Source organism: Platichthys flesus, chromosome 4 (genome assembly GCF_949316205.1).
Source record: "Platichthys flesus chromosome 4, fPlaFle2.1, whole genome shotgun sequence".
Lineage (NCBI taxonomy): Eukaryota > Metazoa > Chordata > Actinopteri > Pleuronectiformes > Pleuronectidae > Platichthys > Platichthys flesus.
Genome location: NC_084948.1, coordinates 7,177,037 through 7,191,180, shown reverse-complemented (window position 1 = coordinate 7,191,180; position 14,144 = coordinate 7,177,037). Strand labels below are relative to the sequence as shown.

The 14,144-nt window shown below is 41.6% G+C and overlaps 1 protein-coding gene across 1 annotated transcript in view; it reads right to left on the bottom strand.

Moving 5' to 3' along the window:
- acsl3a (acyl-CoA synthetase long chain family member 3a) overlaps window positions 1-14,144 on the bottom strand; it is a 29,654-nt gene that overhangs the window by 14,428 nt on the left and 1,082 nt on the right. Inside the window, exons 2-5 of the mRNA XM_062385332.1 lie at window positions 8,020-8,549; window positions 6,378-6,555; window positions 1,409-1,518; window positions 167-305 (exon numbers count right to left, since the gene is read on the bottom strand). Of these exons, the coding sequence (XP_062241316.1) occupies window positions 167-305; window positions 1,409-1,518; window positions 6,378-6,555; window positions 8,020-8,394 (802 nt within the window). The 5' untranslated portion in view covers window positions 8,395-8,549. The remainder of the gene's footprint in view (window positions 1-166; window positions 306-1,408; window positions 1,519-6,377; window positions 6,556-8,019; window positions 8,550-14,144) is intronic.

Below are 14,144 nucleotides of genomic sequence, written 5' to 3'. Positions count from 1 at the left end.
GATGGAAAAACGATATAATTTAGGAAATTATGAGACACTGAACGCAATTCAATTGTTTTAGACAGGTTAGAAGGAACAATGTGTTGGTGAAGTTTCAAAATAAAACCAAATAGTAGTAACTAAATACAAGTAACGAAATAAAAGTAAAATACAAAAAACACCTTACCATTCTCAGGCCGGGCCCCCAGCTCCTGAACAGCAGCCATGTTGTGGACAGTGATGCCACGTGGATAGCCGGGCCATGAGGTTGGTGCGTCATCCACCACAATGATATGCTGCAGCCTTGGAACTTCAATTAGGATATCCTGACACACACAAACGCACTCATAAATGTGAGCACAAAGACGAGGAGCTTAAAAGCAAAAAAGTGTTGTTTGTACATTAGGATGAAAACCAGGTTCCATCTTTGACAGGTAACCAGAATTCCCATGTGCATCATCTTCACCAGTATTTGGTCTAGAGGCCAGGATGTGTAGGAGCAAATAGAGGAGCTGTGTTTATGCAATTTTGATAAAAAGGGAAGATGAAATGCCAGAGCACCATTTGTCTTCAGCGATTGAACTTGTCTAAGACAGGCCTTAACACACAGCCAGACCGCTTTGGTTTATTTATTTATCTCTGTGGACTCACACAGCTCCTCTCCTCCTCACTAACCAGCCCTGGTCTAATGTTTTGGATTCTTTCAGATGATAATAGTGGCCTGGAAGATGTTTTAGTATGATCTTTCTACAGAGGACGTGTGTCAAAGTCTGGAACTACTGGCATTCTTTTGACCGTGATCTAGTGGAAGTTAAAACACCCATAACTTAGTTTACTTTTATTATTTGCAGGGTAGCGTGGTGTATCGACCTTTATAGGCCGAGGTCAAAGGAAATACTGCATCTCTCAAAATGTAACCTTCTGTACAGCTGTGGTTTAACTTATATTTGACTTCTTATATCAGATTTGGACCATTTGTAAACCTGATATACACCTGACTGAGCGGTTTAATACTGGGCTACAAAGTCCCAAAAAAATACCCTTCATTTGCTTTTTTACCACAAAACAGCTGAAGTGACCTTGCACAGTAGCTCATAATACATCCGTGGGAGGTCTGGGAAATGCCAAAGGTTTCACCAGATGACCCAGAGTAGCTGCTCACTGTGTGAAGGCCAGAGACTCAAGTGGAGTGTTTCTCTATAGAGTATACACAGTAAGTAGTGATCCTCGTTTACTATCCACACATACGCATGTACACACATGTCCCATTTCTGCTCAGTCAAGAGGGTGATGACTACTCAGCAGACATCCTGTAGATGATTCAACACACTAAAAAAGAATATTATATATCGTATATAATTACATTTCCTATAATAACATTTCCTGTTATTACGTTTTCAGCACAACACAAACATGATTGTGTTCTTACCTTGAGTCGAGTTTCAAGGAGCTCTCTGCTGGTGATGATGTGTGTGACCTCCGTCTCATTCAAGCCATGAGCGATGGCTGGACCTCCCAGTGTGGAGTAAAGAGTGGCCACTGCAACACACACATAAAAGTAATATTATTAAAATATAAAGACAGAACAGGACAGCTCCTGTTGATTGGAATGCAGATGGGGTATGTACCTAGAAGATAACCCTTAGTAAGACTGGACAAATGACACTGATTTAATGATACAGATTTTAAGATGTTCTCTGCTATGATTGCTCTCTTGAAGGAGGTAATAGATTACCCGTTCAATGGTTTTAATCCAGGGGTCTTCAACGTTTTTCAGGCCAAGGATCCCCAAACTGATGTAGAGATGGAGCAGGGACCCCCTACTCTATATATTCTATAAAATAGTTTTTTATAAAATGTGCAATAACAGGGTAGCTATGTGTATACATCGCACTGGGCCTAGTGCGATATATAAACATAGCTACCCTGTTATTGCGCATTAAATACTAAGCTATTCAAATACAACACGGGTGCATATATTCATGTTTTTAATTTAAACATGTGCAAGGTACAGGGTGGCTTGCATACAACACTGAGCTATTAAAGTAATTCACAGATTCATGTTTTTATTTTAAACACATGTAGAAGAGACAGTGAATCCTCAAGCCATCTGTGGATGCCACACATACTCCCACATCAGTGAGATGTCAGAAGCACACAACTTATCTAACCTTGGACGGATGGAGGTTGTCAGGCAGAGGGTCAAATCAGCTTCTCATAATGTTGGATGCATGTTAATGTGTATTTAAAGACATTTCAATTTGTGGAAAAAATTGGTTAGAAAATAATTAATTGCACATGTCTGATGGAGCACTTTTATTTGCACTTAGATAAATAATTAGCTATTGACCAATCAGTGTCTTACCCTGTATATCATTAACTAATTTAATTGCAGATTATTCAACAACATCTAACAGTGATAATTTGCATGACTTTCCAAAACCACAGGCATTAATCTATTGTTATTAAAAGCTTCCGCTCTTCTCATTTCAGGCTTTCCCCATTATTCTGAAACCTGGCTGCAGTGATTTGCTGCAGCTGAGCCACAGGAGCATTAGTGTGGTGCAACACTGTTGATGGCTAATGAGGTTTGTCTCTTCGTCAGCGCTCTAGCTCATCCCAGTGGTTCTGGCTGAAGTTGAGGTCAGATCATTCAAGTGCTTTCCAGGATCTGGCTGAGTGCTCAAAGCAGTGTGGAGTATAGGGGCATAGAGCCATTGCAGATGACCGGGGGGGGGGGGGGATAGGGAGTGAACCTAAGCTGAATAAATATAGTTCATTTTGTCATGTAGAAACAGGAAACAGCCTTCCACAAATTATTTTATAAGACATGGAATGCATGGGATAAGAAGATTTTGTAGTTTGTATGTAATAAATGTTAAAACAACTCATAAATCTAAAAAAGAGAAGCATACAAAGTGTAGATTCCCTTTGTTCAGCTGGTGATTGAAGCTATTGCAGTATGAGGACTCACATGACGATGCTTGACTGAGCCTTGACGTACAAACAAAGACATTAATGTTTGAGTGGTGAGCTGAATCAGGCAGATACTCATGCGTCTGGGGTGACAGGAAGACAAATGGGGTGAAAGTGGAAGAGAAAGCAAGAGACGGAAACTGGAAAATCAGAAGAGCACAAGCTCTAACCCTGCCTCGCTGCACTGCATCTGACTCAGGAGTTTATGGGACCGGGCTTAGCGACATCTCCTTTTTGCGTCATGGAGCTCAAATACTTCCTGCTCTTCTACTGTGTGAGTGTGTGTGTGAACGAGGGCCGTGACACCTCCAGTCGTGAGATCTAAACACAGATTGGGTTCAAGCTTCACACACAGACACATGGGCACGTACACACCCACACACGCACACACACATATTTTAAAACAGAAACCTGAGCAAATGTCCAGGCTCCATTTTGTCAAACCAAAAGATTTGTGTGAACTTCAGCCTCGCGTCATTCTGCATTTTTCAGTCAATCAAATCGGATCTTTAGAAGAGTCCCAGGAGGAGACTTTGCTCGACTCCAGGGAGGAATGTGTAACCCCGTCAACTGACACGCTGACATGACAACAGCCTTACTTTAGAGAATGTAAGCTGCTGTTTATTAAACTCACATGTTGCAGAAAACTCATGATGACACATCATGAGCACCGTTTCCCTTTTAACAGTGAGCCAGTATACAGCGTATATACAATCTCTGCACACTAACGCAGAGACACACACGCACACACACACCGAGTGCTCGAGTTCACTGGGGGCCTTTGGCTGACTTCTTGAAGCCTCTGTCAACATCAGATGCTCACGTAGACTCTCTCACCCCTCTTCTGACGCCATCACCCCTCACTGCTCTCCCTCTCTTTCCTCCCCTCTGTCTTTTCCTCCATCACTCCTTTCAACCTTTAGCTCTTCTCAACCCCCTCCCCTTCGCCAACCCCCCCCCCCCCCCCCCCCACTATGTGTTATCTGCCGCCCTGGGCTTTCCACTGTCCCCGTGTTTGTGTCTACATGAGAGAGAGAGAAAGAGAGATGCTTTATAAGGATGCCTCATAGGGTTGTGCTTAAGCATGACAGTTTAATGGAGCATAAACTGAAGCACGCTGAGAAAATGAGGGGTTCTTCAAGGACAATCAAAACGATCTATTGAACATAAAGTACTTTCGTGGATGCTCATGAAGAAAATACGTATCAAAGAGCAAGACAGCATGGACTCCCAGAGCTGCTGCTCACATTAATGTCACAAACATAAAAAAAATACTTTTACGAAGTAGGTTATGTTTTCATCTGCGTTTGTTTGCCTGTTTTTCAGCATGATTACATGAAGAGTGTGAAATCTGGAGCAGATACAAATAAAATACAATCCAGTTTCATTTAAATTTGAATTCATGAGGGTACTGTTGGGCCTACGAGAACATATGCGTTCTATGATATTCTAATGTATTTGTAATTATGCTTTTTAACTGTCACAATTCTAACTAGAAGGGCACTCGGAGTGCACATATCCGTCAAGGCCAACGCCCTGTCTTGCAACATTCTATAAAAAAAAAATCCAGAATCCGCCCCATTAATCAAATTCCCTCCAAAGGTTTATGGGTTCATCCTTGGTCCAGACACCACCCCTGTACATAGTGGAAAATCAGTTCAGTCATTTCTCCGTACTCCTGATGCAGACAAAAGAACAGACAGACTCCTGTGCTAATGTTAAGTTGAGTAATATGGATGTGTTCACCTGAGGAAACCAAAAACTATTATGGGGGCTGAGGAGTTCATTACATTTGATTCATTACAGCCAATGTAAGTGACCTCACTGTATAAAATTGTAATGTACTGTGCATATCAGTGCTTCCATCACAAGAAAATAAAACAGATGTAAAAATGGAGTGAATGAGGAGAAATGGGACACTTATATAACCACGAGGCAGAAGGGACAAAGTGACCTTCTTCTGTCTCAGCTGGGTCCGGCATGTTACAAGCTGTCCCCCGGCCACAATAACAAGCACGCCCACAAAAAATAGATATGCCTAATTCAGACACATTTGGAAGATGGTCAGTAAGAAACAATAAACCAAAGAAAACAAAAGCAAGTCTGTATAACTGAAAGTATGGGTTAAGGTCAAGGTGCAGATGTGCTTAATTGCTGTTACCTCATGATACCCATGCACACTAAAACACATCTTCTGGATGTATTTGCCCCAGTGTCTCATCTCCTGCAGGTGCATCTGCACAGACTAATGAGAACGTTTGTGCATTAAATCAAACTAGAAACAATGCAGAACGAAAATGTTCAAGTTCAAATATCTCAAGACTAAAAAGATCCAGAATAAAGGTTGTGTTTTTCAGAATGTGTGTATATTGTATAGGTGTGCAGTGAAGCAGATGTGGCCTGTTTTCCAATGTTTCATCACATGAAAGTTTTCATCTGGCTGGATGGGAAATGTCTGAAACCAGATTTGGTTGATGAACAATGCGATAGGGAAAACTTTCATTTCAGTTTTTAATCAATAAGTTGATTAATTGTCTAGTGGATCGACAGAAATTGTATCACTAACTACTCTGATAACAAATTTGTTGTGAAATATATTTGAATCCTTTTCTCTGCTTCATTTTGTTATAAATAAATCTCAGAAGAAGCTATTTCAATACAATTAGTCAATCAATCAATAATGAAAATCGAATAAATTCAAACAATAATGAAAATAATTTCTAATTGCAACCTTAATTTAATAATAGTCAGTAGTGTTCGGGTCTGTCGGGCTTATTTTCAATATTAAATAAAAGGAAAATTATTAATTGATTACTGATTATTGATTTTTTCAAATCAGCTCATTGTCTGGGAAGAACATAAGATAGAACACATTTTCAATGACTGCACACTCCCCCCTACACATTACTGTATATATCATATGTGGTGTGAGTCCACAGGACCCAAGTGTTGAAATGCAGGTGCTATGTACCTTCACTCTGTCTGGGCCTGCTGTTTGTGCGTGTGTGTGTTTGTTTTTGTGATAGTGTCAGGGTTAGTGTATGTGTTTTTTTGTGTGTGTGTTAGTGTGTGTATGTCTTTGTGCACCTGCTCATCCAGCACAAAGTTGCTACATTGTTACGTTTCAAGCACCTACACCTCTGTGCTCCCACATCCCCACACATTTTAACCACATTATTAGCAAAGAGCACCGTCTTTTAGGCTCAGATGACAGATTTGAAGCAAGTGGTCGCCTCAAAGAGAATAATTTTGTGCCCAAATCGCAGCAAAATGATTGTATACACAGTGTAATCTATAATGGAGAATACAAACACCCACACACAAAGTAATCAACACTTCACCAAATCAACAGGGATACAACAGATAGTAAAATGACAAAGTAACACAGCTTAATTTCACACTCACAGAGCTCCTGGACTTACATGGGAAGTTGTGCATGAAGCAGGCCTCGGCAGCGATGAGCCACTCTGCTCGCGTCTCACAGAAGATGGCGATGTTGCTTTTCGGCCGCTGACCCAGCGATGCCAGGCCGCTGCCAAGCTGGGCCGCTGCTGTGAAGGCCTCGTGGTAGGAGCGCCAGATGTACTCACCAAGAACCACCTGCAGGGGGGGAGAGTGAGAGGTAGGAGTACAGCAGAATTATTTTTTGGGTTGGAGCAAAAATGAACTGTGGGATAACAAAAAAAGAGGAAGATATAAGCAGGAAGGAAAGACACATGGTACAGTCAGTACAATTAAAGGCTTAATACCCAGTAGACTATTAGTGAAACAGACAGAACATATGAGGGATTCCCTTAAATTCTATTTTGTGAGTTGGTGGGTACTTTTGACCACAGGAGTTCAGTTCACTTTATTAAATGACCACAGTCATATGTTGGGCCTGTTTCATATTAAAAAAGTCACGGGAAAATGAGCCACAGTTCACTGTTCTGAACAGAGCTACTTCCTCTTCTGAAGATAAACACAGTGCTCTGGAAATACTCTTCGCTATACACTCACACACCGGTGACACTGAATGGCCACAGACACGCGTCAGAGCTCGCTGTACACGAAATAGTGAGGTTACACTGACTCCTAATGGTCAACAAGTGGAAGTGCACACTGCACACACAGGCACAGAAAGGCACACAGTAACGATGACTGTACAGAGCTCAAACAGCTAAGACGTGGTCTCTTGCAGCAATCAGACTTTCAACAGTGGGATTAAATGATTAGAGGGACTAGGCTGTTCAGATCAGCAGAGTGAACGTTAGCTAACTCCCGATTGCACAGGCGCCATGAGTATTAGCGAATACACAATAACATTCCCCACAAAGTGTTTTACGTTCTCAACAAAACAGACTGAAATTCACTTTCTCTTTTTATGAAACAACCCTTATCCCTCCTTTTCCGGATACACTCTTGAACAAATACCTCTCTCTCTCTTTCTCTCAGACTTTGCTCTGTCCCCTTGTCCCCTCTCAACATTTGTAAGGTCAATGGAATCCAGGGCGTTGAAAAGACTAACAAACTGGCAGCAGAAGCGTTAACAATGACTGTAACAGTTTCACTGGAGGTTTGGAAGTCTAGACAGCAGCTGATACAAATTTGAGGGATGAGATAATGCAGGGCAAAAAAAATGTAGTAACTTTTTGTTGTTACCGCTGAGTGCTGCAGACAGGTCAGATTTCATTGAATATTGACATACAGTCTTGATTTTGGTCTATTGATTGGATTAGTTTGAACAAATAAATATATACTATTGTCACTATTCCTTTAGGTCCTTTAAGACCCATAAAGCCACATGGGAAGATGTATTTGATTAATATGAAGCTACCTTTTTCACTCTTTATGCTAAGCTAAGCTAATTGGCTACATGGCTGTAGCTTTACATTACATGAACCTATGTGAGAGTTGTGTCAATTTCATCACTCTTTGATCTGACGATGAATATGAAAACAAGCTTGTTTCCTATTATTTTAAAACACATAAATCCCTAAAAAAGTTCTCTACACCATATTTTTTATTTATGTTCTTACTGTTTGCTATTGTGCTGACAACTATAGAAAAATGTAGCTTTTTTACCTTCTTGAACAGCTTCCCATTGCTCTGTTCCTCGTCCTCCTCACTGATCACCACCCTGGCCCCGAGACAGTCTCTGTGGGGGAACCTCTTGGCTGCGAACTCAAACATCTTATCCAGGGTGTCAACTCCAGGTTGCAGCGATGTCGCCAGTGTCTTGGTTGCCCCCACCGCCCTGTAGGGTCCCTCGGGACATCCCAGCACAGAGAGGGCCTTCACCCTCTTGGCTCGCTCCTCCTCTGAGCCGCAGAACCCTGCCTCTGGCACCGAGACCCAGCTGACGAGGCAGCATGGCAGGAAGGTGATGAAGGTGTAGATCCCCACCATAAGGTGGAAGAGGAGCAGCAGCAAGGGGTTCAGTTCCTCCTTCAGCTTCATCTCGGTGAAGCTGCGATGACGTGGGCAGAGAGTGAGGTGGAGGATGAGCTGTGAGAAAACTCCTGCTGTTGCAGTGTTTCTCTTCTTCTGCTCCCTTCAACTTTCTTCTTTCTTTTGGAGATTTACACTGTTATAAAAAGCACAATGGACCAGGCCTGGAAAATAAATGGCATTAATCTGGCGTTAGAGAAGCAACGGATATTTTTTATTTCTTATTTCTTTTTTTCTGTTAAACTAGTTTCAAAATTAGATTATTCCCGTGCTTATAATGATCCAGAGCTTTTGCAGCCTTGTTGCCAAAATAAAATCAACTCATAGAGAAACTGAAACACACCAACGACGAGTCACATGTGTTCCAGCACCTCACGGAAAGCAGAACAGAGCTTTTGTTACTGTCAAACCCAATATAGGCTCTGTGCGTCAAAAGTTCCCAGTTTATGAAGAAGCGGTCAACGCAAAGAGGTTTTGCAAAGGACAGAAAAATGCAGGGGGGAACAGAGAGAAGGAAACGAAGAAAAATTAGATTCAAAGAGATGACAAGGAGGACATTTTAAAAGAAGCAATGTAACTACCAGACGTAAACGACACTGAGAGTGTAAGAGGGTGTGAAAGTGGTTTCTGAATGAGCACATGTGAGAGTGTGTGTGACAGGCTACAAGCCACTATTCAGATGAAGATGGCTAAAGCAGATCAGTACAAAGTAAAGAACAAGCTGTAGCTCAAGTAGTGGGTCACACTGTACCCATTAAACCCCATTATGTAAAATTTACAGAGTGTGTAATAAGTTTGGCTGTCACACATTTAACTAAACTGAGTAAAAAGCATCTGCATCACATGTGTGTGTTTTTTTTAAAGTTATATAACATCCTAGTTTTGATGTTTAACACCACTGTATCTCTGGACGCAAACAGACACACATTCACTACAAACGAGTGGGTTGGTGAAGGAGGCTGTAGGTGCTGGCAGAGAGTGTTAGCTGTCCAGAGTCCTGAACTGACATCACTTCTGAGGTCGTCTCATCATCCTGATCAACAGGTTTCCTAATACCACAATTGACATTGTCATTATAATGGTGTGTTATCAATATGGCTTTGGGAAACTTTAGTAAACTACTGTCCATCCATTCATACTGTTCAGGCTCTGAGGGTCATAGGGGGATCTGGAGCCTATAAACCAGCTGACAATGGGCGGGAGGTGGGGTACACCCTGGACCGGCCGCCAGTGTATCACAGGACCAGCATACAGAGACAAACAACCATTCACTCTGACTTTCATACTTACAGAAAATGTAAGTCTCCAATTAACCATAATCTGCATGTCTTTGGCTGGGGGAGGAAGCCGGAGAACGTTGAGAGAACCCACACAGACACCGGGAGAACAAGCAGACTACACACAGACAGACCCTGCTAAACTGCTGTGGAAATGTTAAAATGTATATTTTTTTCAACAATAAAGACTCCAGTTGTATGTTGAATGGTCCCTATTAACACACATATGACTAGGCTATAATTTCCTACCCTTACGGTCTTAGCTGATCTTGAGAGTTCACTTTTAAACTTGAACTAGTGAAGTTTGACAAAACTTTATCAACTCAAGGTTCATTAACAAGCTTTTTCCATCTATCTCTGCAAAAAGCTGATGAAGACCACACCATGTGCTTTAAAGGTCCGCCACAAAACATACTTAGTAGACCTTTTTCTACATTTGGGCCAATCTGATACAATAATACATTATAAATAAATAAATAATTAATCTGACTACCAGCTTTCTGTAATTGACAGTCTCCAATGTTTGGTGTGCACATAAGTGACTAATACTTCCAGTGCTATTGAAATTTGACACCAGAATTAATGTCTGGTTGATTACCCCAGTGCCTGTTGTAACAACTGTTCTCAGTTCTGAATAGGAGTATAGAGTGTACTCTGTATTAAAATGCTTTCCTTTGGATTATGATTTCTTTCTATTTTTATTTCGACAAATAAGTTTAAGTAGCAACTAAACCAAATCCTCTCCCTCATTGAAAAACCCTGAAACAATCCTCTCACAAAATGCTGCTCATATATAACCTCAGTTCTGGGATAAGCTCAGCAATGACGAAAAGTAACAGTATAAAACACACATTAACTGAGTTAACTATGATATTTAGACAATTTGTTTATAGAAAGTTGTGATATAAAGTAAAACTGGATGCTTTGCCAGAACTAGGGTGACCCTAACCCAAATAAATCAAATAAATGTTCTTTCAAAGCTGGTTTCTATCATTTTAGATCTCTTATCACACTGAGGTTTGTTCAAGAGTTCACTTTTTCAGTACCTTTGGTTTAGAGCTTGAAAGTAATTATGATCATTAATGATTTAGTAATGCATCTGTTGGCTATGATTACTGAGCAAAACTACAAAAGTGCATCTCTTAAGATTGAGAGAGCTGGACTCACCACTGAAAGACTACTTTAAGAGCCCTGTAATGAGGTCCCTGAGTTGCCATTTGAACACAAAGTGTCAGAAATAAGCCTTATGCATGTTAATATTCCTATTGTTCATTAAATGTCTTTGCAATTTGGGAGGACAAAAAAAAGAGCACGTAAACACATACACATTCTGTCAAAAGGCCCCTAAACAATCTATTTTCACAGCAGTAATTTATTATTTAGAGGTAAAAGAGGCTCAGCTTGCTCCCCTGAAGCACCACATCCTTCCCCCTTGTCATAACTGGCCACTGAATCCCGCCGCCCTCCAAAATACACTCATCCGTCAAGTGTCCCTTTGAGACTCATACATAAATGAAGGACTTAACCAGCAGCGCTCTCCTGGACTACCATCTGTTCCCTGTGGGATGTTGACTCCATTTTTTAAAGCACCATTGTTCTGCCTGGTTTCTCGTTACTCACCAAGGAAGCCTTGCGTCATCACTGGACACCACATCTTATCAAAATGCATACACAAAGGTGGAACTGATAATGCACCCTGTCACATCTTATCACCCAGTGTACACTGGTTACCTTACTGTCTCTTGTACACTGACTTTTTTTTAACAGACGTTAAGGTGGTTGAAATAGAGGCCACAGAGGATCAGTGGGTTCAACTACAGTAAAAAAAACTCTCAGACTAGAGGATAAGAATTCAGAGAGCAGGACGATGGCAGACTGCATAAAACACTGTGGTTTTATGAAGATGACTTAGGTCAGCTGTACATTTTATATAAATATAGCTATTAGGCTGGATGCAAGGCTGGAACAGCTTCAATTAAATAAAATACACCCATTGCCAAGCATAAAACAAGCATCTGACCTTTAAGTAAAAAGTTAATGTATTACTGTTGGTCTTCATATCACATTTATTACCAAATTGATAAATTAATCTACCTTTGTGGATTGAATATGGCTCAGTATGCCACCCAGCATTTCAAACCATCTTCAACCTTTCAGGGGCCAATGCTTACGTCAATTGTTTGGATATCTCTACAAGATGACATTTATTTGAAAAGGTTAACACCCCCTAATCCCCACAAAACCTCATCGTCTACCATTCAAAGGCATACCCATCCTCTGCTGTCTCACACACAAGCACACACACTTTGGACCGCTGACTTAGACAGCCATCTATGCCGGTGGTTCGATGGGCTCTGGACCACCTCACTCCTCATAGACGGTTTAGCCGCAGCTGTTTCGGCACCAGCCGCCTGTGCTGGCGGTTCAACCGGCTCGGCGTGACTATCGTCTTAAACAACAGGAAACTCTGGAGGCGACGAGCTGTTTACTTTATTTGACTAACCTGATGAAATGTGTGTCTCAGCCTCGCCTCCAAGCACTGTGTTCAAAAGTTGTTGTTTTTTTATTATATGGGGAAGCAAATCAGCCTGAAGTGGACTTACACTGTATAATCATGACTATGATTTAAACCAGAGAAAAGCAACATAAGCCGTGTTTCAACCCCAGGAACTTTCCCCCAGAACAAGGAACCTATGCAGGAACTAAATTAGTGAAGGACCAGGAATTAAAGTAAAATGCCTGAATATTCGGGGGGGGAACTACATCTCAGAAGTTCAGGAACTTTGGAGTGGGTCTGGAAGAGCTAAACATTACTGAATTGGTTGGAGCATTTTTATACACTTAATATTTTTTTTGATCTGTATATAAAAAATAATAAATAAATTATATTTGTATAGCGCCAAATCATATTACACATTAACTCTAGGCACGTTAGTTCGAGACCTAAACACATTATACAGAAAAACAACAGTTCCCGCAATGAGCAGCACTTTTGCAACTGTGGAGAGAAAAACTCCCTCATTAACTGGAAGAAGTTTCTAGAACCCGACTCGGTCATCTGCCTCGACCAGTATAATGTTGAACTAAGTGTTATGAAAGCTACTATGCTGTGCCAGGTACTAGTGGTCAGATCACACAGTGGCAGATAAGGAGATGTAGCCACAGAAGGGAGGGACCCTCAACTGGAAAAGCTAGAATAATAGGAATGTCTGCTGAACGCCTTTTTGTATGCATGACTGCAGGCAAAGATCCTAACATGGATCTGTGTGAGTAGCACATCATTCCAAATCTATATGCATGGCTTACTGTGCTGATCAGCCATTAACCAACCATGACAAGCAGGCTGGGGCTATCTGAAAGGTCAAACCACACAAAACCTGATTAACAAGGGCCAACACCTTCCTGTCCCAGCAAAAGGTCAAGACCCTAATTTGCACCACAGCAGCACACAAGCGAGCCCCGACTCTAATCTCTTCATTTAAAGAACAAGAAGCATTTAGCAATGTGCAAACTGGTAGTGGCTTAATGGGTGGCTTAATGCAATGAGCAGGCGCTTTGCAGGCAGCCTCCACCCACTGGATTAAATGGAGTAATATTGTGGCATGGTCTACGTAGCAGTGGCGTGAGCAGGCTCATTCGTGTGTTTGTGTGTGTGTGTGTCTGTGTGCATGAGGGAATCATTGCTTCCTCAAGAGATTGTGTCAATGGGGTCTTTGTGAGTCAACGTCATTGTGCTTTCACCCACTCGGCTAAGCAGGCGGGCTGAAGTCTTGCAGAAGCTTCAACGTGGCCATTGTGGTGAAACGACGCACCAACACACCACAGGGTCAGATTGTGAGTGTGTATGTGTGTGTGTTTGTGTGAGTGAAGGGAGGTGCATGTGATGTGTTTGTACGTGTGGGTAGGGGATGTGGGTGCAGAACAATTTTGCATACAAGAACTGCGTTTGCCTGTTTTAAATAATGACATAATCAGAAGCTTGCGAAACAATAAATACAAGTTTTAATTGTGATTTCGCAAAATAGCACAAAACACAATTGGTCGGATTATGTGGCTCAGACTGCAGCTTTTCTCTGCTTCCGTGTGTGTGTGTGCATGGTGACAAACTATTGTCACACATGCCGGCCCCCAAACTAATCCTCTCTCTGCTATATGCCTCTGAAATTGATCTAAATGTGTTGCTGGAGCTGCTAACAATCCTTCAACTGCATCTGATTTGCTGTGATTGTCTTCATTACACGTGGATTGAGAAAACGTTGACCTTTTTAAACAGATTGGGATATTAAAAAATGATTGACCTCAGATTTGTTATTATAACGCCGTAATAATGCAGACTTGTGTTCGCCTCGCTCCGGCGTCTGAGACATGTGGCTTCCAGGGAAGAGGAGGAGTGTTTGTGTGTTTTCTGAGCACATAGTACAATCCCTGCATGGTGTGACCTGATAACCACTGCCACAGGCCAGCTCACTTCAGCTGAGTAAA